At 45.5% G+C, this 27,724-nt stretch overlaps 3 protein-coding genes across 56 annotated transcripts in view; 2 read left to right on the forward strand and 1 right to left on the reverse strand.

The window, feature by feature from the left end:
- LOC117606608 (uncharacterized) overlaps window positions 1-3,697 on the reverse strand; it is a 74,799-nt gene extending 71,102 nt beyond the window's left edge. For 47 of the 50 annotated variants that reach the window (XR_004582022.2, XR_004582002.2, XM_034329672.2 and 44 more), the window contains exons 1-2: window positions 3,538-3,696; window positions 736-930 (exon numbers count right to left, since the gene is read on the reverse strand). Coding sequence is in view for 48 of the 50 variants with exons in the window: in XM_034329672.2 (XP_034185563.1) it covers window positions 736-909 (174 nt within the window). In the remaining 2 variants the exon portion in view is untranslated. Of the gene's footprint in view, window positions 1-735; window positions 931-2,231; window positions 2,353-2,406; window positions 2,567-3,537 lie in introns of those variants that run through there. The other 3 variants (XM_034329316.2, XM_034329328.2, XM_034329322.2) reach the window with 3 other exon arrangements.
- A 601-nt stretch (window positions 3,698-4,298) lies between these two features.
- On the forward strand, window positions 4,299-26,791 carry Psq (pipsqueak). Of its 5 annotated transcripts, none has more exons than XM_034329255.2 (9): window positions 4,299-4,784; window positions 14,727-14,871; window positions 15,041-15,205; window positions 24,154-24,417; window positions 24,500-24,671; window positions 24,859-25,014; window positions 25,428-25,766; window positions 25,864-26,314; window positions 26,470-26,791. In XM_034329255.2, exons 1-9 carry the CDS (start codon window positions 4,777-4,779, stop codon window positions 26,672-26,674), a joined length of 1,905 nt encoding a protein of 634 aa, XP_034185146.1. In that variant the 5' UTR covers window positions 4,299-4,776; the 3' UTR covers window positions 26,675-26,791. The 5 variants fall into 5 exon arrangements, with proteins under 5 accessions (XP_034185146.1, XP_034185155.1, XP_034185176.1 ...); XM_034329264.2 differs by lacking the exon at window positions 4,299-4,784 and adding an exon at window positions 12,305-12,426; XM_034329285.2 differs by lacking the exon at window positions 4,299-4,784 and adding an exon at window positions 14,252-14,357.
- LOC143305670 (uncharacterized) lies at window positions 16,677-19,378 on the forward strand. Its single transcript, XM_076690157.1, has 2 exons — window positions 16,677-16,682; window positions 18,262-19,378. The coding sequence occupies exons 1-2, from the start codon at window positions 16,677-16,679 to the stop codon at window positions 19,240-19,242; spliced, it is 987 nt and encodes a 328-aa protein (XP_076546272.1). The 3' UTR covers window positions 19,243-19,378.
- Window positions 26,792-27,724: the final 933 nt, after the last annotated feature.

Genomic DNA, 27,724 nt, shown 5'->3' on the forward strand with positions numbered 1-27,724 from the left:
ATAAAAATTAAAACATTCAACATCGAGGAGTTTCTTCGGTGATCGATGTGCATCTAATATGTAGTCAACTTTCGAATATTTCAATCAGAACTGTGTTATTACAAATAAAATTGTAAAACTCAAAAAGGATCAATGGCGAAAAAATAAATATTACATCAACACTGACTCGGTTTACTATCATCAGTCGATCCAAGTTTCAATTAAAACGAATAATTATTAATGCATAAAATGTAATTTCATGATTCAAATTCAATTTGACAAGATGCTATCCCTTGGTGCATCCCCACCCATATCAGGATAAAATCCCAGGGCAAATGCCCTGGATATCAGCCATCTTGCTTTCTCTGTATTGATTACCAAGAGGAACCAGGAGGGGGGTTTGGGCTTTCAGTCCCCCCTGCCTCTTGGACATCTGTCCAAGCAACATTCAGCAAGAGCAGCCATCTTGTTTCAATTTCAGGTTCCGTTTTTATCGCCGTTTAAACTTTTCAGGAATTTACAATAATTCTAATCGTACGTATCGAATGCAAATGGAAATGGATAAATTTTGTACATAAAGATCTCGTTAACCGCGTCTTTTCTTTTGCTTCTCGTAACATATACTCGATTACCCTTTGAATAATTTTTTATCCAAACCGAACTTATGACAGATATTGACAGAAAAATGATATATTTCGCATAATAATGAATACAAATATAATTAAAACATTATTTAAAAGTCAAGAAACAACTTACCTCAAAATAGGGACTGCACGCCGAAAGTACCACTTTATGCGCTTTTAAATATTTTCCTTCGGCAGCTAACGTACAATCAACCAGAGTGCCGCTTTCTAGAAGTGTATCGAAGTTTTGGATCAATGTACTCTGGTGGTTATTCCACCTTAAACAAAACTGCTGGTCATCTTCCATTTTCTGTCGATTTCCTCGTTTCTGGAGAAGTAAGAAAAACTAATGGTAGTCAGCGAACTAGACAGATATCCGTCGTTCGATATCGTGTCTAATGCTATCTAAATGTCCTATGTCCAATTAACGCAAACATCGAGCCGCGGGATTTGAGGAACGGACGAATAACGATTTATACAGATTTATCTGTAGTTTCCGGATCGATACTGTAACGCGGGTTAAAGCTTCGCCAGGAAGCACCGAAGCTTCCAAAATGGCCGTACGATGCAAGCGCGTCGGTTGAATTAGTCTTCTGGCCTTTTCCTTTGTGCGTGTCCTCATAACGGTAATGGATGGATTTGGTGGGGATGATGCAGGAGGACGCGCAAGCATCACGCATGCGCAACTGCGCCCGAGCTGCGCACCAGCTTGCGCACTAGCTTTGAGGCCCCTGGAATTCAGGGGCGTCTGCTGGATATTCCAGTACCCGTGGCAAATGGGGAAATTGAGCGAGAAAACTATAGCCACCGAAGCGGTCGCGCGAACCAATAACGGATCCCGATTCAATAAACTAGTCGATAAATTTGAATTATAGAGAATGTAGCGATTTCTTCTCTACATTTTCAACATAAACCGGTTCAACTGGCCGTTTCAAAATGTGTCAATAGATTCCCGTTTACGATATTTCTAGTAGTCATTTGACTATGAATATCGGAAAATTGTACCGGTTTGTAATTAACATATTAAAGAAAAAAGATTACGAACCAGACATGAAAGTTAATACTGCTTTTTAAAAGTTAGAAGTTAATGAGACTCGTGGTGCAAAGAGAAGGGTAACACACAATATACAGCAAAGTTTACATCATAGACGCGCAATATAAAACGAAAAATCGATTACTCGCTTCACATGCGCAACGCGTACACGTCTACCGCGAGTGGGGGAATAACGACAATGTAAGTATGCATGCGAAATAAAGCGAAGAGCATTCACCACTGCTTACGCGCGATTGCGTAATCTATTTATATTGTTATCTCGTATTGAATGTTACGTCAGATGGCGCCGAGCAACGTGTGCGAAATAAAAACAAGTTGGAGACAGATAATTTTTCCAATCGCATCTATCGACCGGCGAAAAAGAACGATGCACTTTCCTCGCACCGCCCCCAGAAACTACGAGAGGAGAGGAGACGTGGATCGCAATATGGCCGTCCGCGAGGTCGCGCCCGAACAAAATGGCGATGTAAGAAAAGCTCGCAAGCAAAAGTATGAGTCGAAATTTGAATCGTTAACACTGAAATTTCCCGCTAAAGCGTCGTCTGGACAAGAACACGAAAATCGCAAACACTTACTTCACCGGGAAATTTCTCTCTGACGTTGATACAGTAAAGATGATGTACTCGTAAAAATACATAGAGGATCCGCCCGCGCCATGTCACCCCATCTTAAGATTTTCCGGAATTTTCTTGCGAGCTTCGACAAAATTCGAAACTTTTCAAATAATCGTCTACACGTTATTACACTCACCTAATAAAGGATATAAAACAATCTAATATCACAGCACGGGATGGGTAAATAGTGAAAAACTGCGTAAGCGTCCAAGCTCGGCGTGCGCCTCGAGCGCTGCCCTTTTCAACAATGGCGTAACGTAACGGCTGCTAGCTTGCCTGTACATCGACCGTCAGAGAGCGCAGGCTTCCCCGGAAGAGGGTACGAGAGAAGAAAAAACGAAGGAAACTAACGAGCATGCGCTCTACTCTCAAAAGCTACGATCTCTTGTCGTGATTGGAAATCGCGGCTAGAGGACGCTAACTGACAAAACACATTTTTGTATTCCAGGTCGGTTTTGTACACAAGCTACGCGCACTTTTTATGTGACACAAATGAAGGATACATGAAAAAACGATCGCACAGTTCTTATAACACTATTTCTGTACAAACGTATCAACAAAAACCATAAAGCAATTCGATAATATATACGCCTGTCGATAATTTATCGGTAATGATAAAATTTTAAATTCTAATGTAAACCGACATAAAATGCATTTATAACAATGTGTAACGAGGACATTAAGTAACATTCGTTTCATTTTTGACGAAATAATGAAGATACGACTTTCCAAAATACAAAGAGGAAAAACGAGACACTATACTAAAGAAAACACGAATCTATTTAATTTTATCAAAAACACTATAAAACTGGTTAAATGTACACTGTCGCAACAATTAAACTATCTTGGAATCGAACAACAACCGGAATACAAACTCGTAAAATAAAAATAAATTAACTTATGATACACAAAAAATATAGTGTCTCGTATGTTATTAACCGGCCCTGGACCGCAACCTGGCACGCGTACATAATGGCCGACTTTGCAGGCTTGGCACAGGCAAAATGGCGAAAATGGGGATTTCATTGGAAAGCACAAAATAATTGATCGAAATCTCGAAAGATATAAACTTTTCGCAAAATTCTACACATCATTGTCTCCTACTTTCTTACAAGATTATATTTCTACAATGTAAAATCCGTGTTCATCATCGAAGCCAACCGACCTGATTTCCTACAAACTTTTCTCGACGGTATATGAATTACTCAAACCCAAAAAGACACACAATTACAGGCACAGGTTATAAATATACGCGTAAGTTACTCACCTTTTATTGGCACAATTTAAATATCACAAGAGGAAAGTGGAAAATACGTCCTGCCCTCGGCGTGCACTATCCAAGCGTTGTGGGTACTTTTTACACGATGGCCGTAGCGTTGCGCGTTAACGATCGACCCGTTCTGCGAGGGGATAACCGGGATATACGGAAACAGTGTGCTCGATTGTGGGGAGACGCGGCGCAGAAGATGAAATTTGGTCTTCTGCGCAACAAGCTACGAATAGTGGGATAAAAAGAACGGTCGGTTAACACAGGAACGTCGGAAGACTCTCAGGGCCTAGGGACTTTTTGTGCACAGTGCAACGTTATACGGAAAATTTTTATAAACTTATTAATAAAAACATTAGATAATTGTTATGATACATAAACAATGAAAATAGAAACGCTTTACAAGGAAATTACATTAGTGCATTACATATGAACTGGCGGAAGATAGTACGTCTACTGTTCTCCATTACATACCGCGGATAATTCAAATTTATATTTCTCTACACGATCGTTTGGAATGATATAAGAATCGATATTCGATGTGCTATTACCTACATATATTTAAACATTTCTACGAAGTTTCCTCAAGAAAAGATCGAGTTATAAACAATAAAATAGATACAATCCTGATTTTTGCCAGTCTTTACGTTATGGCAATTCGTCCTGGTGGTAGGGATTCGCGTGGATGTAGTGGGGAGTAAGGCTGATTTCCGTTCAGGGGCGCGTTTATGGCGTAGCGCAGCCGGCGGGAGAGGCGAAAGGCGGCGCGGGAGAAGTGGAAAGCCGGGAAGAGAGAGCCGACGAAGGGAAGAATCGGGGTCCACAACAAAATCGCTTAATCGCTTTGCGCCACCGTCCGCAACGGAACACGGGTCGTCCGCCGCCATCACGGTGCCCCCTAGTGTGCATTTATGTCTTTCTCTTTCTCCGTCTCTGTCCGTGATTTGCTACACCACTTCGTGCCGCGACGTTTTCACGGACAAACCAAGAGTGACAGCTGCCAATCGTCAACGCGGTACGTGTTTTACGCGACGACTAACAATTGTTCGTGTGTCATTTCGCGTATACGTAAACTTTTGTGAAAATTCTTCGTAAGTTCGGTCATTCCGTGCGTAGCCGTGTGTTACGAGTGCTATAACCACGACAAAAGTGAGTGTCTCTCCTGTGGACCTCGGCACGGAGTTGCCAAACATCGGCTAAACTTTTGTTCCGGCTGTGGTTTTGTTCGTAGGTCAGGTCATGGTGAGGTAAGTCCACTCATAATTTTTACATGATTCATTTTGATGCGTTGACATCGCGATGGCAGACACACGTTTGTTCTATACTCGCTACTTGTTGTCTTACCACGAATTCTCGCTGCATCTTATACCAGTTTACTTATTATTTTGCGTACGCGATTAGCAATAGTCGATCCGACAAAATCTTTTCGATATTTATACACGAATGATGCATTGCATCTCGCTCGCGCGTGCCTGCGCGTATTTTGACTTTCTACGGTTCCGTGCATCTCGCACAGCTGGTCAGTTCGCGCGTGTGTGTGTGTGTAGTTATAGCGGTATGCGTGACAATGATCTACAACGTTTAACGACCTGTCGTACCAAGCGACGAATTAAACGTCCCTCAACGCGCGCCTCGTGGCTCCTCCACAAGGATTTGGAACACTTGCCGCGTGCACGTTCGAAACGCTGTCACCGATTACGGTAGGTCACGTGCACGATAACTGCCCAATAATCACCGATTACGTATGCGCAGGAAACACTTATTTAATGTTTGCGCGCATCACACAGCAAAACACAAGGGAAAACATAAACGGTCGCTTTTCTTCGTACAAAATTGTTCGAATAACAAATAACCTACCGATAACAGACAGAAATTTGCACAAACTTTTACTTAACTCCGTTATCCCAATATAAGTATAGAAGGCGAAATTCATCATGAAATCGTTTAAAAATTTCCTTCCACCGTTCCCGATGGAATATTTTTTTTTTAAAAACCGACAAATATTAATTTTTTAGTTATTTATCCGGGGCAAAGAAAATTTCCATATAAACGATTAATTGGAGGCATTTTTTGTGTATTTAGCATTATTGGTGGATATAAAGGTAGGGATATAAAGATAAGGGAGGTGGTAAGGTGTCTAAGGAAGGAGAGCTATGGAGGGTGGGAGCGAAGCTAAAGGGGAAAAGATCGTAACAGAGGGTAGGGTAAAGGAACGACAAGCTGCGTAGATGAAATGAAAAGAAACGAGAGAAATTCAAAGGTGCTACATATGTATTTAAAATTGTCAATACACATATTTATGTATTTATTGAAATGTCGAGTAAAAGGATTAAAGTACATATGTATAGAGAGGAGTAGGATGCACAGGCTAAGTATACCTGAAGTTTTCTCCGCGATCGTATGGCAACCAACAGTTTACCTATACATTGTGCTCGCGGTGTCGATGATAAAGAGAAATGTTGCCTAGAAAGCAGGTCTTGAGTGAATCTAGGCCACCCTGATGGCGCGTACACATTCTCCACAATTTTACTGTTCCTTCTCTCGGCCTTGCCGTGTTCGCACCCATCGAGAGAGCTGCACCTTTTTCTCTTCCATCTTTACCGTCTCGTCCCTCTATCCCTACCATCCGTAACCTCTCCCTTTTTCTCCTTTTCTCCTATTTTTTTCTTAGAACGATTCAAGGATCGGGTTCTGGAGGACGACCGGCTGCGAGGGGGATAACAAACGTAAAAATCAATTTAACGTTAACAAATTCGAGGCTGTTAACAGTGACGATTTATCGTTGACAAGATTGATTAGGTTTAACCAGAGGGACCTTGAAATTACGAACAGCAGGGTTAGACGCGAGAAGGGAACGTATCGTGTTGAGAATCATGCTGATAACCGTGTATGTGTCGTTATTGTTCAGAAATTCAGATAAAGCAGGCCTCTGCCAGTAACGAGCATTTTTTGCCGAAAGAGTTGTAGTGCGTCGGGAGGATAAAGCAAACCTAATCAATCGAAAAGGGCCTAGTTAAAATCGGCTCGTTACGACGAGGCCCTGCGTCAATCGACACCCTCGCGCAAAACAATAAAAGGGACCTCATCGCCGGGGACCGCTCTCATTTTCTCGATATATGTACGCTTCGGCGAAAGTATACGAACAGAAAAGCAGAGTCGGTCGGCGAAATCTTCCGACTCTTCTAATCGCGTCGAAACAGTTATTATTAATTATTCTCATTATTATAATAATTCTTAGATGTTCGTTTAAATAGATAGGAATAAAAGGGAATTGTAGACATAATTGTATATGTTAGTGTATGATTAAAAGAAAAACCGAGAGACGAGATCGACTGTTTTCATGGAGCCGCAAGCGGAATCGCGTGTAGATGACTGACAGTGGGGCGATCGAGAGCGACCTAGAAAGGTTTCAAAAGACATTTTCCCGTTCACCCACGTATAAAGCTGTCCTCTCGCCGCAAAAGCATAGAGCCACATAGCGCGAAACCTCGTATAGTTATCGAGACGCGAGAGAAGAGGGAGGAAGACGGGAGAGAAATGGAAAAAGTTGTGTACAAGCGTGAAGAAGAGAGACGGGGAATGAAAGGTAATGGATGCAAAGGAACACATAAAAGAAAGGGAACACGGGTGAATGTATATTTTTCCAGATAGGCTATATCGCCGTAGATATACGGCTGGTTCGCGCGAGCGCATGAGCCTGAACGTGTTGCTTACTCGCGTAGTGTGCATCTCAGAAACGCGCGCGCATAGGAACAACGGAAAGTACAGAGTATAATACGGAGAAAACGTTGGTAAAAGGAAAGAGGCCCCTCTGCCTGCCTTTCCAATCGAATCGAACGCGCCTCTCGCCTTTGTCATTTTCTCTTTGTCCTCGTTTTGGGCTTGTCGTTCTCCGGAGCTCTTCTTTCTCGCTCTTTCCCTTTTTCTTTATCTCCTTCCTACCCGTCATCCTTTCCTTTTTTGCCCAGTTTTTCTTTTTCCTTCAGCAGCTCCTGTACTCTGACTCACGAGGAACAAGCAAACATTTTGGTCATTCCCTTCTCTTCGTACCGTGTCTCCTTTTCCTTCCTCTTCGCCTTCCCCTTCACCTTCTCCCCTCTTCTTTCATCTTCTCCTTTTACCTCTTACTTCCCCTTCCGATTCTTTCTCCCTCTTTCCGTTCCTCCTTCTTACCCTCCTCGCCACGCTCTTTCTTCTCCTTCCCCTTCTCCTCTGTTTTCACTGGAAAAGAGAAAAGCAGAGGAAGAAGGAGACGAAGGATGACGGTGGGAACAAGACAAAGTAAGAGAAACTTTTCTTGCCTCGCTCGACTTTGTTCGATTCCTCTTTTCACCCCTCTGACTCTCCCCTTAGCATCCTGTCGACCACCCTAGCCGTTCTCTCTTGCTTTCTTTCTTTCTTTCTTTCTTTCTTGCATTTCGATCTTTTTCCTTCTCCTCTCAGCTCCTTGCCTTACTCCCCTTCCTCGCTAACTTCCTTCGTCACCTCTACCTCTACCTTCCTCTCCGTCAGTATCGCCACCCCACCTTTACCATCACTACTACTACTAGTATCGCTACTACCTTCACCACCATCTCCATCGCGTCTTACCTCTCCACCACAACCTCCTCCGTTTGCTCGTTCGTCGTCGCCGTCGCCGTTGTCGTCGTCTTTACCTTCGTCCCAGCTTACCCTACTCCCTTGAGCCTTTCTTACCACTGGCAACCCTCTTGCCTTTCACTTCTTACGCTCTTCCTCGTTCCTCGTCCCGCGGTGTATATCCTGTTTCTTTAAAAGCAACCAAGAAGAAAGGGGAAGAAGAGGGAAAAAGAAAGATAGACCTGCAAGAGGAGGGGAAAAGAGAGAGAGAGAGAAAGGGAACTTTATAGGTCGATTCTTTCGTGTTCTTGCTTTTAGCTTGGTTACACGAAACCTTGCAGTTGCAGTTTTTCCGATTTATCTCGATGATAGCGAAGCAGCGTTGAAATAATCGTTTCTAAACGAGAACGTTAATGAAATGATCCGAAAAGGCTTACACTTTTATCCTTGATACAACAAGAAGGTATAAATAGCGAAATTAAAGGGGATATCGATTCAAATGAGATTAAAGAAACTTGTTGAAATGAAATGTTCACGCACGACCAGCGTAAGAAGCGCTATAAACCTTTGATGCCAGTTGAAAACGATTGAAACATACGATGTACGATTATTCTCGTACGATACCGTGTCGCTCGATCATTAATCACGTTCAAAGATTGTTCGCAGAGTCCATTCTGCTTCTACTCGCTCGTTTCCGTCTTTTCTGTTTCTCTTTCGCCTTCCTTTTCCATCCGTCGTTCTACCGGTCTCTTTTCTTGCTCCTCTTCCCCATCGTTCATTACATCCCTCTCCATAGCTGTCTCAAAAAAGCAGTTTTGCCTCCTCTCCTTCTTTCTCCTGCCAACCTTTTCCCTGCTGCTCTTTCTCTTTTCCCCCCCTCCGCCCTCAGATTCTCGCTCGCGTTCCCCTTATCTCCGGAGTTTCTCATTGTCTGAAAGGGCCATCTGTCCCCCGGCTTTTTCATCCTCCGCTTTCATCCCTCCGCTGTACACGGGCACACAAAGAAACTCTCTTATCCGCTGTTCGCCACCCTCTCTCTTCACCCTTTCTCCGGCTCCCTTCTTTTTCGTTGCTTCCGTTCGCTCGAGTACACCCGCGCATCTTCTAGTTGCTCCTTTCTCTTCTATCGTTCATCGCGAAACTTTCGCGAGGCATCTCCCGAACGGTTAAATCGGTGGAGGAAATTCGTTTGGAAAATTCGAAAGAATTTGTGAAAGGAGCAGAGAATCGCGTGGCAAAGGTATCTTTTTTTTTTTTTTTTTTTTTCTCACTACCATAGTATTATAGTTGCGCGCGGTTGTAGGCGTGTACTCGTACATCGACGCTTCTTCGAAACTCGTATATCCGAATGAACAGCAAAAAAAATTACGCACCCTCGAAGCTAGGGAGAAAAGATCCCTCTGGGCAGGCCACGTGCGACCTTGGGCAAGTCCACGTCACCCTCTTACGTTGCACCCTTCGAAGGGACGCAACCCTGATCACGTGGATCTCGGGGGTGGCTTTCAACCCTCGTTTATCTTTACTTCAGAAGAATAGAGCAAAAAAGAAGCGTAAGCGTGTACGCGTCTGGGTTAAACGTAAGACAGGTTGCGCACGAACAATCTTTCAGACTGTTTTTTTATTTTTTTTTTTTTTTATTAAACAATTTGGATATCTCTAGTTTTTCAACTGTGTACGTAACGTCTGTTCTGGTCGGCAAGTAGCAAGCGTAGTTCTCTACGTGTAGAAGAAAACAGGTACGACAAGAAGGATATCGAAAGCAGCGTCTACGTCGATATAGAGCGTGTATCTTTCCTTTCTCCTTTCTTGCGTTTCCACGTGTCGATTCCTCCGCTCTCCTTCGGTTCCAGTGAAATTGCCGTTTCCGGGTCCGTCTGCTCCCTCCCATATCGCGGACTCGTCCTTCCTCCTCTGCTTGTCCTTCCCTTCGAAAACACCGCCGCCACCGTCAGAGTGTGTAATGGCGGGAGGTAAAGGCGGTAGGAAGAACGGAGGCCAGACTAGCCAGTATATACGACTGGCTCTTCCAAGTGGTAGGGCGAAGGGGAACAGGTGAGAGGCCGAGAGAGCCCGCGAGAGAGCCCGGTTCTCTCGGAAAGGTGAACGGAGAGAAACGAAGAAACGAAGGGCATTTGGAATGCGGTACTGTTATGCCTTACGGTACAGACAGGACGGAAATTAGGACTGCTCCAACTCGTTGACCACTACTCGTTATTCTCTTTTCGTCCGTACTTTGATTCTTTCTTTCCTTTTCATTTATTTTTCCTTTCTCCGTCGTTCTCCCGGTTCCCGCAACCACGTGGAAATGGCGTATCTTGCAGCCGACTAGTGATGGTACACCGCGTTTACGTAGACGTCGCGCCGCCTCGCCTCGCCTCGCGCCGCATCGGGGTGAGATCGTGTTCCTTGATCGCCGCATCGATCGATTACTCCCGATCAACCGATGATTACAACGACGATAATTACATATCTCGACGTCGCGACATCGAATCGTCGTTGAAATATCTGAAAGACAAGCTGCTTCTTCCACGGATAGGAATCGTACCCCGGCACGTATTATTTTCTTTTCCCTGTCCTCCGTTCCGTTCGTCGTACCTGCGCTTTATTTCACGCAACTCGCTCCCGTTCCCGATAAAAATAGACGGCATATCGTTCGTTCTCAGGCATCGCGGAGTAATCGATCGGAATAGGAATAGTAGCGGTGATAATTGCGATCGCAAAGTCCGTAGAGATTCGTTTGACGGAGAACGGAACGTTGGTAACAGATTCAATGGAGAAACGCGAGGCGTGCGCAAATCCTACGTCTCCCTTCTCTAAGCGAAATTACGCGCGGTTTCCGAATTGCAGTCGCGTCGAGGTCGGGATAGAAAAGCGATAAAATTGGGAGCAAATTTGTAGATCGCTTCGAAAGGAATCTGTTCGTCGCATTTTCCATTTCAAAGATTTTCTAGACAACGATGTTTAGCTACTTATCGTCAGACGCGTATCGAAATCAGAGGTCACGGGATCGGTGCTAGTTCGCCAATAGCGATGCAAATTTTATTGTCAGAGTCGGGGGCGGTAGTTGGCGCGCCCGCGCGTTCCCTCGTAAAAGGGAAAAAAACGGGGGGGGGGGGGGGGGGGGGAGAAGGTAGGCGAAAGCGAAGGAAGCGGAGGAAACTATTCTGGAAGATTTCAGAGCGTTCCTTGGAAACACGGTGCCTGGTTGGAAAGAGCCGGCAGGAGGGGGGTAGTCGTTTCCGCTTACGTTTTCCCGGAGAAAGAGCTGGTTGGTCGTCTCGAGGATGGTACGACGAAAGGAAAAAGTCGGAGAGAAGAGTCGAGGAAGAACGTCGATAACGTTGGAAAAACGTAAAAACCCGCAGCGACGTGGAGGAGAAGGAAACAGCGCGTATAGCAAGGTATAAGGAGAGGAAGAGAGGAGAAAGAGAGAGGGTAACAGCTTCGCATCGAGCGAGAGAACAGCATGGTACCGCGGCGAGACGCGGAGGAGAGGAAAAGAGATGAGAGGAAAGAAGAGTCGCGATGAGGAGAGCGAGCGGAGAGGAGAAAAAGAGAGAAGGGTGGCGGAGACCGTGGAAGAAAAGGGGCCACGAGAAAATAGCGTCTTCGCGTCGTAGGGAGGGAACGGGGGGGGGGGGACGAGTAAATGGAGCCAACGTGCGGAGAAAGAGGGAATGAGAGAGAGATGAGAGGAGAGGAGCTGAGAAGAGTATAGGAGGAGAGGAGGGTCGAGAAAGAAACGATGAAACGAGCGAGGGAGCAGGAGGGCGGGAGAAAAGAAAAGAAGGAGACGGAACGAGAACGGTTACGGGGGTAGAAGTAGAGGGAGGGGAGCATGCTCGTCTACTCCACGAACGGCAGAGAGACAGACGGGGAAAAAGAAAGAGGATGGGATCCGAGGGAGGTGAGGTGAAATTGGACACAAAAAGCTCGAAGAAAAATTGAGATGAATCGTGGAAGGGAAAAATGGAAGGGAGGATTCTCTGAAAGGGAGAGACCAACGCAGTGTCCTTCTTCGAGGTCCGCGAAAGAAAGCGCGAACACGCGAAGGGATCAGCATCATCCACCGATACGACACGATACATTTCTCGCCGATTTTCGTCAAGTGAAACCCGGGATTTCATCCTTTCGAAACTCTCCACCTCTTCTTCCTTCTCCTCCTTCTCCTAAACCATCTCCTTCTCCTCATCCTCCTTCTCTTCTTCACTGTGCTTTCCATTTCGCGCGCTAACATTCCCGCTGCTGCCGATCGTTGGAAACGTCAAGCGTGTTGCGAGTGTGAACCTTGTTACGCACTGCTGTACATACGTACGTATATCCTGTTTCCAATTTAAACGAATATCCGTGCGTTCGCGAAATCGTATTTGTCCGTCGTTTCTGTTACACCCAACACTCCGTACTCCGTACGCTACGTTCGAGGCCGATATCGCTCGATATCGAGTAGTTTAGTTTCCGTTCGTCATCGTCGCTTCTTTCGCGGTTAATTTTTCACACGTTTCTATACCGCGACGATACCACGGCCCGTTTTCACCGTTCTTCATTCGCTCCGTTCCATTTTCATTGTCGGGAAAAATCTGTAACAAATCATGCGAGGACGATTTCTCGAGAAAATCAATCGATTGGCCTTCGTACGTGAACGTTCCGCGGATCCTGGTACTCGACGCTCGATATCAGTGAAAGTAACGGGAATATATCGTGGAAAGATGTTTGTACAATATAAATGGAGGGAAGTCGAATATAAAATCCGTCGAGATGTGTATGCCCGGTGTGCGCGCGCGCGAAAGATCGACCGTCGAGAAAGCGTATCGATCGATTCGATCGGGCGCGAACGATCGGCGGTGTATCGATCGAAGTGTTTCGTTGTGTTTCGTTCGGCAGACGCGAGATTGCCGGTGAGCAATCCGTTTCAATGGATCGACGGTGTGCGCTTTTCGCAAACTCGTCCCACCCAACCGAACCAGAGAGCTGGTCTCACTCCGTTTCTTCGAGTCGCGTTACATCCTGGTTTCTCTTCATTCTTGCCAATGTTCCACTCGCGCTCCTTCCGCTTAATTATCCTCTTTCGCGTTAATCGTCTGTTTGCTATACGTAGCACGTGTCGTTTCGCGCGGAAGGAAAGTGCGCGAGAAAATTGATCGATCCGCTATCGATTTGTCGCCATTCCTCGCACGTTATCGCTCATTATCAGCTTTTCTTCGAGCGTTACGTGCCGGTTAACCCAATTTCTAGATATCAACACGCTCGTTCGCAATACTACCTGTACTGCGCGACATGTAACTCGCGATACTTTGAAAACGCGACACGCAGCGCGTGCGCGTCTAACGCGCAATTAACGAATAACAGGTGAGAACGGACAGGTAAACGCTTTTCACTATTCTATATGGAACTTTTATCCGGAATTGACGATTCGACGATCGAACAATTTCACGATTTTGACGTAATGTACAACGAATCGCTTCGAACAAGAGAGAGAAATTAACGACGGACAGAGATAATTGCGATCGAAGGAACGATGCGAACCGGTAAAGGACGGGAAGAGTAGCGAAACGAAAGAAGAGGTCGAGTTTTCGCGTTATCGGCGCACGTCTAAGCAACTGATAAAACTCCGTGTTCCTACGGATAGATAAGGCGGAATGGGCCGTATAAAGAGTCACATAGATAGAGACAGATAAAGCACGGTCCACGGAACAGGTGAATGTTACGAGACAGACCAACGCCCGAACTTATTCGTTACTTTTGTGCTGTTGATTCGCGCGTATCCGCAATCCGTATCGCGCCGCGCTCGTTTCCACCTGCTAATCATCGACGATTCATCAACGTCGTTCGGTGAACGTATTTTCTCTTTCTTTCTTCTCTCCTTCGCACTTTTTCCTTTCCGTTACGTTATTATCGTCAACTCGGAAAACGGAACCGGTGGGGAAAGGGATTTTTGTGCCGTTCCACGATTATCATTACGATCGTCGACGTTGACTAAACCCGCCGTGAAAGTGTTTCTCGATTTCGATACGCCGAAGGAAAGACCGGTTGTGCATCGTTCGCTACCGCGAACAACGCGTTACTCGTTCCTCGTCGAACCACTCCTTCCTTCCTTTCTTTCTTCCTTTACGCGTCTTCTTTCATTTTTCTTCCCTCGCCTCGACCTACGACCGATCTCCTTACCGATTTCCATCTACCAAACGATCTATCCACCCTTCCTTCCCTCCCGGCCGGCGTGAGATCGTTCGTCGCAGGTCGCACGCGTAAGTACAACATAAGAAACTCGCCGATACACCTTTTCTCTAGCTGCGCCAGAATAGAAAACGAATATTTCATGGAGACGGATCGTTATTGGGGCGTGCACTACAGGTACTGTCCCGCTTTACGGATCGATCTCAAAGAAGGAAGAACACCGCGTTTAGCGAGAAACTATGTGTTTGTTGTGCGTCCCTGCAATCGTTCCTTACACGTTCACCTACCTTTTACTTCCTCCTTATCTTACGTTCGTACGCGTTCCACGAGCTATCGAAACGATGTCCGCATCGTCGACGAGCTTTCCCGACGTAGCCGTTGCGAAAACGATTAAGGAGAACAGCGAGAATGATCGTTTTCCTCTGGTGTTTCTGTTGCAGCGGCGGTATGGCCGGGCAGCACTACTGCCTGCGCTGGAACAATTACCAATCAAACATGACGTCCGTTTTCCACCAACTCCTTCAAACGGAAGCCTTCGTGGACGTCACGCTAGCGTGTAACGAGGCTTCCTTGAAGGCGCACAAGGTAAGCGAATCGACAGATAACGCGAGCAATCACGAGATTTCTATAATCACATCGGTTTTCACCTATACCAATGAAACTTGCTTCTCGTCGAGTATACATTTGCCGATGCACCCTACCGATCTGCACCTGTATTATTGATCGTTCGATACGTCTCCTTCTGTTTGCACAGGTGGTATTGTCAGCCTGCAGTTCCTACTTTCAAAAGCTTCTGCTCTCGAACCCGTGCAAGCATCCGACAATCATCATGCCACAGGACGTTTGTTTCAATGATCTCAAGTTCATCATTGAGTTTGTCTACAGGGGCGAAATCGACGTGTCACAGGCGGAACTTCAGGTAGGAAAGATATCTCCAGAGTCTAGGCTCTGTTTCTTTTTAGGATTGTAGAATTTAGGATTTTTATTAGAAGCAACAATAGGAACAATTTTCCTGTCGTACTCGACGGGGATGGTCCGACGTTTCGTACTTTCTCCTTTCCCCTTTCGCTATTTCGCGTTCGCGTTTTTACCGACAGCGGAAACGAATCACCTATCCAGCGGAAGTTAACCCGTTCCCTGCTTCCATGTTCCAGCGAAACGAGACTTTGCTACGCGGATTTCTAATTTACCGATCGGGTTTCTCTTCCGTTTTTTCGCGTTTCGTTGAACCGGATCTATAGTCGGTAACGATGGTTCCGGTGACCGTCCAGATGGCGGCACAAGTTCCCGCATTTGACTTTTTACCGCCTTACGTTTTCTAATTCAAATATTGTCTTTTGAAATATTTTTTTTTTTTTTTTCGTTCTAAATTTCTTGTCTTTTATCACGTACGGTAGAAAACTGCGAATGGTTTTAATTGAACGCAGTGTTATGCGACGAATTCGCACTTTAGACCGTATTCGCGATTCACGAGCTAAATTTAAATCGCCGAAAGAAAGTCGCGCAACCAAGCGTCATTATTGAGAAATCACTGCTTCCTGCCGAAGAAAGTAACAGAATGCAACCATGAAACTAACAAAAATTGATCTACGTTTTCATTTCTAATGGCTGATTAATTCGCTGATTTGCAGTGGTAGCCAACGAAAATTGTAGACAAAATTCAGCATCGAATGTGCGAATGTTTTTGATAGACGGTACCATTATTATGCTTTCCACTTTCACGAGATCAATAAGACAGTCTTCAACCTCGTCTCGTTAGATTCCATTGTCCGGCAATCAAGCTACTACTACTACTACTACCTCCAACACGTGTATCAGGCCAGTGACACTCAACTGATGATATATCACATTAACGATCGATCTTCGCGAATATTTGCATAATTGTTTTAATCCTTATGCAGATCAAATATTGTGCATCGAAAACTTTCTTCGTGTGAAATTTTATAGACATTCAATAGTTGCACTACACACCACTAATTGCAATTTGTAGGAGACTTAATTTTAATAGAAATTAATCGGGTGAAAATGAATTTTCGTTGAAATTTCGACAGAAATATTCTGATCCTTTCGAACGAAAATATAGAACGTAGGTACTTGAAGCTTCGTTATTTTACCATTTTTTATCTCCCTTTTACTCCACTCCGTGAAGCAAAACGTGTTGGCACGCAACGACGCTCACGCCCCTGATTGGTGTTCTTCGTTTAGAGTTTCGTATCTCGCTGCCAGCATTCGCTTCGAACATAATTCGTGGCAGCTCGACAGTGAACTTGCAAAACGATCTCTTTTCGAACAGTCCTCTGATTCGATAGTTCGATAACGTTTCAGGAGTTCTCCTAAGCCTCTTGCTCTTTCTCTCTTTTTCTTTTAATCAAATTCATTTGTGCGACACAATGGCGGTTAAAAAAATATTTTAAATTTTCTTTTCCAAAGAAGAATTTATGGATGCGGTTTGATGCATGGTTCTCTTCGACTCGTTGTCCTTGACACGTGAATTAAGATGTCGACGTACGAGCAAAAACGTGTGCACATCGAACTGAAAATCTCTACACACGTGACAACAGGGTATCGGAATTTTACGTATTGGTAGATGCCGATGGCCCCTTGCGTCAGCGATCAAACGAGATCCGATATCTCTCGCCGAAATGAAAACCTCGCAATCTTTCATCCTTCGACATTTTCTTTCTCATCGGTTTCAATCGTTCAAGTTCAACAGAAAAACCTAGAACGGCAAATGTATGTACGCAACAAAGCGGGCAAAGTGCGCCTTAAGTATCGCAGGGATAAGGATAGTGTTCTCTACTGACCTCGTTCTCGATCGGTATCTCCTTTCTTCGAGTAGCTCGAGAGAACCACGAACGTCGCATCGTAACGAAATAAAAGATGAACGCATACGAAAAGATCGGTATTGTTTTCCTTCTCTTCCCCTTGAACTTGAATGCAATTTTACGAGATACCCATCCGTTTCACCGTCGTTCAATTAATAAACTCCTTTGCATCCGTAACGAGAAAGAAGGTACGGACGATAGCCATAAGAAAGTAAGCGATATTTTGTTCGCATTCGCTGTTTCTTTGTTCTTTTTATCGGATGCAAAGCGAGAGGAAAGAAAAAAGGGCGAGAAATTAAGGGGAATAAGAGAAAGAAGAAGGATAGGGCGATGAATGATAAGTCGAACGGGAAGAAACACGAGAATTCGCGCTTCTTCCGGCGACTGTACACACGCGGTTTCTGCAACGGCGTGGCGTGCATGCGTGCAAGCACAGTTGCACTTTATTCGTGTATGCGTGTGCGTCGAGAGGCGACTGGAGCCGCAGATTCCCTTTGTCCGCGCACAAGCACTGCAGTTTGCGATTCGTGTCCTCTTTCTTTCTTTCTTGGCCAGACGCTACTCTTGGTATGCCTTCTTCTACATTCTCTCTCTTTCGCGCATTTCGTTCGTTTCGTTTCGTTTCGTTTCGTTTCGGTCATTTCATCCTTTTCTGCGGTGCTCGCTCTCCCGAAACCGACCGTACCCTCTTCCCTCGACAGCGTGTATATAACGTCTGGATCGCGAGTCGACTCGAGTCGAATCGAATTGAGTCGAATCGAGTCAAAACGACACAGGGCCGACCTAAAACACCTGTATTCCCCGTCCATGCTCTGTTAACGTTAACGGGAAGCCAGGGTAATTCGATCTTTCCCGCGTGTTCCTCGTCGCTGTTGAATTGCTGAATTTCCAAATTTTGTTTTACCTTCAAATCGTGAAAAGGACTGAAAGAGGACTGCAAATGAAACAAATAAAAAAGCTGAGATTCTGTTAAAAATATAAATTCCGTTCATTTTATTGAACCAAGCTGCATACAATATTTTTCACAATTTTCTGTAAAGCACAATTTTAAGTTAATATCTTAATATTTAGTAATCAATTCATTAACACTAAAAAATATTCGTTCTTCCGATTCGTTCGCAGCGTATAGAAACTGGGATCCTAACTTTAGGCATACACCACTGCGACGTTTGCTTCTCTTTCTCCTTCCTCCTGCCTCTCTCGTTCTCGTTCTCTCTTTCTCTCCCGCGTGTGCACGCATATATATACATATATATATGTATATACAGTCTCAATCGGCACGTTCACGCGAATACATAACGCTACCTTTGTTGCGCTCGTGTTAAATCGTTTCTGTCCTTTCCCGTTCTCTTGCAAACCTTGCATCCGTCTTCGTTGTACCGTCGAGAAACACGTTCCGGCTCTTCGTCTTTTCCATCGCGTCTCGTTCGTGTCCGTGCAGATCGTATTTCTGTTCTCGTTCGGCCACAGGAAGTCTTCCTTGCTCCCGCGGGAACCGCGCGTTCATCTTCGTCGCGCACCCGCGAGAGACGGACGCGTTTCGCTCGTACACCGCAGACTTGCTTCTCCTCCGGTCCCCATTCCCACCCTCGTGCTTCGTGCTTTCCGTCACCCCCCTCCTCCCTCCCACCCTCCCTCCCGCCGTCGCGCGGACTCCCGTCCCCTTCGCTCTTCGCCGCTTTCTACCGACTATCCAGCCACCCGCCAGTTTCAACCCCTTTCCCCGCAGTCAGGGACTGGTCAGGTGTGCTGGCTCGCTCGCTCGTTCCACGCGTACGCTCAATCGCTCTCTGTCCACCATCGAGCACGCATCCCCCGCGAGTCTCTTCCTCGTGTACGCGCTCGAGCGCGGTTCAATCCGTCCTTGTTCGTCGCGTCGGCGAATTTCGCGGCGTCCTCCGCCACCGCCGCCGCTACCTCTCTCTCCTATCCCTTTTCCTCCTCTTCTTCCTCCTCCGGCTCCGGCTCCGACTCTGGTTCTGGCTCTGGCTCTGGCTCGGCCTCTGCCTCTGCCTCCGCCTCCTCCCGCTCTTCGTCGCGTCCTCTTCATCTCCTCGCTCCTCCGAATGCCGTGCGCCCTCAGCACGGAGCGCCGAATGCCATTTCACTTTCGTTGGGCTTCGCCGCGTAGGAGATCGGGCCCTGCCAGGAATTATCCTCTCGTTCTACGTGGTCGTAACCTCCTCGTACACGGTTTCGTCTGGCTTTTTCACGACGTCGACTCTACTAACGCCGGCACCACCTCGTTTTCTCCTCGTAACCGTTCTGCCTCCTCTTCTTTTCCTCCTCTATTTCCTCTTCCTTCTCTTCCTTCTTTATTTTCTTTCACCTTGTCTTTCTCCTCTTCCTTTTCCACTTCCTCTTCCACTTCCTCTTCCTTCTTCTCTTCCTTTTTCTTCTTCTTCTTCTTCTTCTTCGTCTTCTTCTTTCCCTCCCCTTTCTCCGTCTCCGTCTCCTTTTCCTTTCTCTATTTCTTTATCTTCTTTCTGATATTCGTCTGCTCCTTCTTCGTTTTCCTCTTTCCTTCCTACCCTCGTGATATCTCTTTCGTTCTTCTTTCGACTTTATTATTTTCCATTCTTCTTCCTCTCTATTTCGTCTACCTTTGCCCTCTTCTCTTCCTCCTCCGTTTCCTTCTTACGTATCTTGGCTCCCTCGACGAGGGACCGTTCGACTACGGAGTATCGCAGTCAGGTGAGTGATAAACGATACAACTTCCTTCGCGCTAGGACGGAGGAAAGCCTTGGAAGGCGCGCCGCGTCGCGTCGCGTTATTACCGCTCGCCATAGAGTGGGCATTGCTCCGATAGACTTCTTGCAACAAAGAGGGATAGTGTGACTGAGCGACCCAGAGTGATTCAGAGAAAGAGAGAGGGGAGGGAGAGAGAGAGAGAGAGAGAGGGGGAGAGAAAGAGAGAAGGAAGCAAAAGTTTTACAGTGGATATATGACAATGTACTACCGCCCGCCGAATCTTGAATAACCGTATTGTGCACGCGACCACCGTGTTTTAAAGGCATCTCTCGACGCGTCAGAATGTTTCGAGAAAAATTTATCATTTTGTTTCTTCCAGATCAAAACAAGACCAATCGTGTGAATTATACCTGTGATCATTAAACCTGACTCGTGTGTTTATAAATTGTCCTGTGAAATTGTGATTTCGTGCAAGTGCCTTTAAACGAATCATTAATTTAATACGTTTGCTAAGTGTTTCCATAGTCTGCAAGGACCGGATAATCTACGATGAAATAAATATACACGGATTACAGTACACGCGGCAACGAGTGAAGTGTCGCATTGGCTGTGCGTAAATAATAAGATAACGTGTTCGACACGTATTCGCCAACGAGTTCGTTAAATACAGGTATTCCCGTGCGATGAAAAATTTATCGTCCCAGCAGCAGCGGTTGCATTTTAAGTTACGTTTGACGAATCGAGTGCTAGAACCGGCGGCATATCGAACGTGTGCGTTACTCATACATATGTATAACGTTGCTCTTTCGTAAGTGAGAAACGGTGGACGGTTAGTCTAGCGTGTTTGCAAAAATTTTCTGTCTACCAGTTAGAATATATGTACACCCTATCGAACTTCCGTACGTCGCGCGTTCGTAAACATTCGTCGCACGCGTCTCGTCTCGCCGGCTTAGATGGTGCTTCTGTTGGTCGCAGATAAAATAAAACGTCGCGGATAACGAGGGACGTGTTTCACCGCGTAACCTGTACGAAAGTTCCGGCTTGGAAAAAGTTGAATTTTCAGAGAAACTCTGTCCGTATCGTTCAATCGTTGAGAGGAAATTTCGTATATCAGTTTGTTTGTATGTTTAGGAAAGACATACCGGAAGTGAAAATTAAGCGTCGAACGGAATCGAAAGTAATTAGGGGTGGCGTCGCAAAAATCGTAGATAAAATATCTCCGCACTTGGAGACGTGGCGCAATCTTGCACTTGTTCGAAGAACACGTGGTAACCAGTCGCGCTCCCATTGAGAAAGGAGGTTATGTAGTGTGGAGAATAAGAGAGGAAGGTTATGCTCGTGACGCCCGTTACATTATCAATTCCGTTATGACGCTGTATTCGTAATAGCGGAGACGACCCTACGACCATCTTTAGGGATTCCCCCGTGCGTACTCCTCCACCGCTTTCCTTCTCTTTCGCGTCCTCTCCCCTTTTCTTATTCTCCCGTTTCTTCTTTCGACCCTGAATCCTCCTCTTCCCTACAGGTATATAGATGTGTTACGTACCTTATACCGTCTGTTGGTACGGTCTTGCACGGACCAACCCATCAGCCACCCCTTCGCTTCCTTCCTGTTCTTCGAGAGCGTTTCCACAGTCAATCTTTTTGCGGATTTACACCTGTTGGACTTCTCGTTCTATCGTCGCCTTATTTCTATCCGCGAAAGAACTTTGTCCCGTATCGTTTTGCTTTCTACCAAAAGAACATCTCCTTTTTTTTATCATCCCGCCGTTCAACCCTTTTCGGACGAAGCATCGATTCTTTAGATATTCTTTTTATACATTCTTAGCTGCACATTGAGGAAACTACAACTCTACTGTAGGTCCTAAAAAATTTTTTAAGCTTTTTTTTTTCTTTTTTTTAGGAGGTCTTCCCACCAACGAGCGATACGAAAGAAAAGTAGCCACGGTAGAATTTTTTTTATCTGTCGTCTCGCATCAATTAGTTTGCGATAATTGGTCGGGCGATGCCCTTGAACCCTAAGTATTGATTGGTGAGGTTGGATTCTGCTGGTGGCTTTCCCTCTTGCCTCCGAACCGATGGCACCACCCCTATGCATCCACCGCCGAACCAACCAACTACCCACCCGTTCCCTAACCCCTGCACCAGTACCCGCACCGCACTACTTTACCCATCGTCTAGCATCCGTGGCTTTCCAAGTGCCGCCCGTCATTTGTTAAGGCACCGTACCTTATCAAACCTCTTTTCCTCCCTTTCTCGTTCTACTTATTTCATCGAATCGCAACTTGATTTGCTGTTGCACCCTATCGGTCTCGAGTTATCGCTAACTTTTCAAACGAATCGATCCCAGCTCGTTATCCCTTGATAGATATATACATATACGTATACTTGGAAACCGTGAAATTTCTCAATTTAACGATCGCCTCTGACAAAAAGACGCATGGGGGTGGTATGCGTCGCCGTGTGCCATGGGAAAGCGGCTGTAGTACTGGAAAATTTTGTTCACAGAGACCGCTTCTACAACCGACTTTTCCTTACGAAAAATCGTCACGCCATCGTTGCTGCGGTATCGCGTGTCCGACATGGAAGTTCGATCACCTTGGAACCAATACCACGAAACTCGCGAGTGTGAGGCTCGAAGGCTTGCGGACATTTCGATGAGGTTATACGTATTCGCTCACGCCTAGGGGATGAAAGGAAGTGTGAAAAGGGGAGGATGAGGTGGACGAGGAGGTGGGGGTATGCCGGAGATGTATAGAAGCAAGAGACAGGATATGTGGATAGAAACGGTTGGAAGTCATACCGGTGTCGGTACCGTCGCGAGTGCCGAGGAAGAGAATCGGAGGTTGGGGTGGTCGATACGGCCCTGGGGCCGCGACAGCCACGTCGGAGGCCTCCCCATTCTTCCTGCAGGCGTTTTTGCCTCTGTCCTCCCTCTCTCCTCCGCTCCTCTCAACCCCCTCGCATCCCTCCCCCGTATAGCCAGCCCAACCCCTCTGTCTCTCTTTCTCTTTCCCTCGGTTGCTCACTCAATCGCTAGTTTAGTCGCAATCTCTCTCTTTCTGTCATTACAATCCTCTCCTCCTCCGGCCATACCGCTGTGAACCTAGTCCTACCCATCGCCACCCAGTTTTCCACCCACGCTCTGCGTTTCCAGCCGCCACCGACACCCCCGGCACAGTCTGCCTAAACCCCCTCCCCACCTGAACCTCTCTGCCTCCATCCTCTCTAACTCTTCCTCTGTTTCCTCACCCCTTCTAGCCGCGTCGTTACCACCACCATCGCCGCTGCCGCTCTCATACTGCCTGTCTTCTTGCCGACCCCGCCTAATCGCACCACCCCTGCTTTGATTAAAGAACAGAGAGCTTCAACTTCAACGCGAACCTCGTTCTCGTTTGTTTGTTCGTTCGTTCGTTCGTTCGTTCGTTCGCATGCTTGCTTCGCTCCTTTTCATTTCTTCCGTTCCTCTATACCTTCTTGTTTCTCCTTTCTTTATTCCCTATCAATCTTTTTTTTTTTTCGAATTTTATTCCTCGCTTTGATATCCGTATATGAGTTTATGATTAAGCGGTCTCTGATATCCGTATGCATAATTCCTTTGGTTTATGATTTTTTTTATTTTCTTCATTTGGATTCGATGGTATTTGTTGCCGATATTTCGATCCTCCACGTGGGTTCCGCGTCTTTTTACTTTCTTCTTCCGCGTTTCACCCCGTCACCCTCTTTTCCCGGTAATTGTTCCTCGATTCTTTGTATCCTTTCCCGACCTCGTGCCTTTTCGTTGGATCATCTTCCTTGTTCCTCGTCTACGCGCATACGTGCTCCTCCTTTTCAAGGTTAAGATCATAATAGAGCAACGGGGCGAACGGCATAGTCGGAGGGAGGACGTCGCACAGTTCGATCCGGGTCGACGCACTACGTCGGTGAATCGTCGCACGACGAAACTGGATCGCGAAAACTGATTTTAGACCTACCGGCCACGACCAGACGGCGGTCGCCGTATAAAATTGTACCCCTTGAAACGAGCCGTAAAGGCGATCAACTTTTTCACCGGAAACATGCAACTCGGCTGCTCGAGCTTTCTTCATTCCGACCGGATACCGTTTAACGAGATGAACTATTTCAAATTTTATCCCCGGCGTGATCCACAAGCTTATCCGCAAATTTGTACGAAATTTGAGATTCTTAGAAATATTATTAAGATTCTTAAAACCTAACAACATTCTAGGTAAATATCTTGTCGTCGACGTTGAAATAGTTGCAAGCAATAGTATTTAGCAGAAGGAAAACGGTCGTGAAAAAATAACGTGTCAGACATAAAAGAAGACTCGTTTGTATCGTACTGTTTCAGTCACTGTTGAAAACAGCCGATCAGCTCAAAATCAAGGGTCTCTGCGAGGTTCCGGAAAGCAGAGACGGTCCACCATCAGTTAGTCTGAGTTCGCCACCAAGAGAACCCGGCACTCCTAGAATAAATTTCACCAAACTGAAACGACACCATCCGAGGTACAAGAGAGCCAGAACGAGCTTTGAGCCTCGCGCGACAGATTCAAGGCACTACGACAGATACAAAGAAGAGGAGTCGAACGAAAATTACAATCGAGAGAACAAAGAGGTAAGAGATATCAACGACGTCGATTTACGAAGGATGATCTTCCACGATTCTCCCTAAACTCTGTCTCATATATATTTTACAGAACCACAGGGATTGGCAAGCTGAAGATGAAGAGTGTACGGAAGGAACGACCGCAGCAGTAGCTCTAGAAACTTGCCAGCGTAATAATAACAACAATAATATTAACAATAGTAACAACAACAATAATAACGGTAGTAATAGTAGCAACAGTAACGGCACCAACAATAACAACGGTAAGTCATTGGTTGGTATAGCGCCCCACGCCTACATTCCGTTATTACCAATTTCATCACTCGTTCTATATATTTCTTCATTTATTAACGAACGACGATGTTCACGACGAATCGAGCAAAGAAGGATTCTAGGTGTGGGGCAACTTACGATTACGCAGAACAGGCGGTTTTCACTTTAAGTAAAAAGGTGACATGTTTTGTCATACAGGACTCGGTCATTACGGACACCATCCGGATCCTGGAGACGTCGATCTACCTCCAGAGACCCAACCTACACCACCCAGTGCAACGTTAGTCGGTACGACGATCACCCATCTGAGAGATCCGGATCATCATGCGACAGGTGCAATCCCAATTGAGATTACATAGATTTCTATTTGTCCTCAAAAGTATCGCTAATTAACGTAAAATACAGCAATGCACCTTCGATCGTAATGGTGTGAATGGTAAGAGAGAATAAAAGTGTAGCAACAACCATTAGACCGAGAGGGAATCAAAATAATTGGTCTAATCGAGCTTAACTAGTCGCGATTAGATTTGCGTTGCTCGGTTCGTAACAACCCACGCAACCTCGTTTAGCGAACGCATCTAACTTTGTTCTGCTTCCACGGCGCGCTCCTTTCACGATAGGCCAGGTAGTCGGTGAACAATTAGATGTTAGCCAACGTCGATGTTCGCGTTCGCGTTTCTTTATTCCACGTGGGCACATTCGCGCGGACAGAGGAAAAACGCGTTCTTCCCCGTTTCTGTTCGCAGAGATCCAAAATTGTGACAGTGTAAAGATCAAGTTCGAAACGTTACACACCATGGATTCGTCGGATACGATCGACATCGACAGCCACATGTCGGACCGGGCGAGCGTCAGTTCAAAGAACGCGGCCGACAACGACAACATGATGATGATCACCCCGGAACTACTCGGTCTGATGCCTTCTGGAAGCTCGGTTCACTCGGATTCCGGCGAGAACAACTCGAGGGGCCATTCAGGCCAGTCCAGTTCTCACCATCACGGCTCCAAGTCGTGGACCCAGGAGGACATGGACGCCGCGTTGGAAGCGTTGCGAAACCACGACATGAGCCTGACGAAAGCATCTGGTAAATAGACAAACCGATCTCTTTGCTGATCGCGCGAACTTAATCTCGTAAGTTTCTCGGTCTTCTTCTATATAGCCGGTTCTTGGGATCGTTTTAGCAACATTTGGTATACCGTCGACGACGTTATGGCAACGAGCGCATCGATTAGGTATCGACACGCCAAAAAAAGACGGTCCAACTAAGTCGTGGAGCGACGAGAGTTTGAACAACGCTCTCGAAGCACTGCGAACCGGTACGATCTCGGCGAATAAAGCGTCGAAGGCGTATGGCATACCTTCCAGTACGTTGTATAAAATCGCGAGGAGGGAAGGCATCAGACTGGCCGCGCCATTCAACGCGAGTCCTACCACTTGGTCGCCCGCTGATCTCGATCGCGCCCTCGAAGCAATCAGATCCGGCCAAACATCAGTGCAAAGAGCGTCCACGGAATTCGGCATACCGACCGGCACGCTATACGGTAGATGCAAGAGGGAGGGCATCGAACTTAGCAGGAGTAATCCTACGCCCTGGAGCGAGGACGCCATGACGGATGCCCTCGAAGCCGTCAGGTAAACGATTTCTTTCGTTTCCTTTGGCAGATAATAATTTGATATTTGATAAATCTAGTAGTTGGCGGTAAAGTTCTTGGCATCATCGGTTGATCAGAGTACCAATTGGCGTCGATCTCTCAAAATCGTGTTCCGTTCGTTTGCATTTATTTCAGATTAGGACACATGAGCATCAATCAAGCTGCTATTCACTATAATCTACCATATTCTTCTTTGTATGGTCGTTTCAAAAGGGGGAAATACGAAGAGCCAGCTGTTGGTGACTTGTCGCAAGACGGCAGCAATCCTCATTTCCATCAGAGTCCAACTCAGAATCATTCATCGGCGGTTCCGGATCAAATGCCGTACCAGGGCAGCTGAAACTTACCTCTTTATTAGAGTGCTAAGTTAACTTAATCCTTGAACTCGTAGTTACAATTAATTCGATGTTTTGGAAACAACAAAAGCCATCGACCAAAAAAAAAAAAGAAAAAAGAACGCGCGTCACCAAAACGATTAGGGAATTTCGAGTGCACGAATGCCGCAAGTTAAGACAAGTGGTATCACCGATATCGGGTAAGGGTGTAAAAATCCCGCAGTATTAAAGATGGATTACCATAAGCAAATATTATGTATATTTCAGGTCAAGTCGGAAACGTAGGTTAATTATAATTTATAAGAATTATTTATAAAAAAGCAAAAAAAGAAAAAACACTGTACAGTCGGGATAATCCCGGTAAATCTACTTTAGCACCTAAGTCGTCGGTAAGCCATTAAGCGAGAATATAAAATATTTGGATATCATATTAATTTAAATCGCGGAAAATCAATCGATTCGTTTTTCACGTTTGTACACATCGTTTTATATTTTGATTGAATATTCTCATTGAACAATCGTTTTGATTTTAGAGCAATCAAAATTCATGGTTCCTTGATGAAACGTAAAAATCGGATTGTTTTTAAATTCGTATTAACGAGACAATACTGCCGATTTTTCCCCCCGATTAATTTTCCATCCCCCGTTTCATCCTTACGTTTCATACAATTTTTGGAATATTTCGCGTACTTTAATTGAAACGTACAATACGTTGCAATTTTATATTTTTGAAAAAGGACTGAATAGTGTATATTAAGTATAAGAAAGCGGAGAAAATTGAAAAGGGAAAGAAAAATACGCGGAGTTTCAGAAATTTTTATCGATTTTTGAAAACAAAGAAAACGTTCTCGTTCGACTAAACTGCCACGTGTAAAAATCTGTTACACTCATTATTAATTTATCATGCTCACGACTATTATATAAAAAACGTATGAATAAACACGAAGAAAATATATAAATATACTACTTATAAATATATGTACAGTTTATATATTTTAAATTAAAAAGTAATGCAATCAAACGATACGTTTAATTAATCGTCCTTTTAAACGTTT

The sequence above is a fragment of the Osmia lignaria genome, chromosome 9, assembly GCF_051020975.1.
Source record: "Osmia lignaria lignaria isolate PbOS001 chromosome 9, iyOsmLign1, whole genome shotgun sequence".
NCBI classification, from domain to species: domain Eukaryota; kingdom Metazoa; phylum Arthropoda; class Insecta; order Hymenoptera; family Megachilidae; genus Osmia; species Osmia lignaria.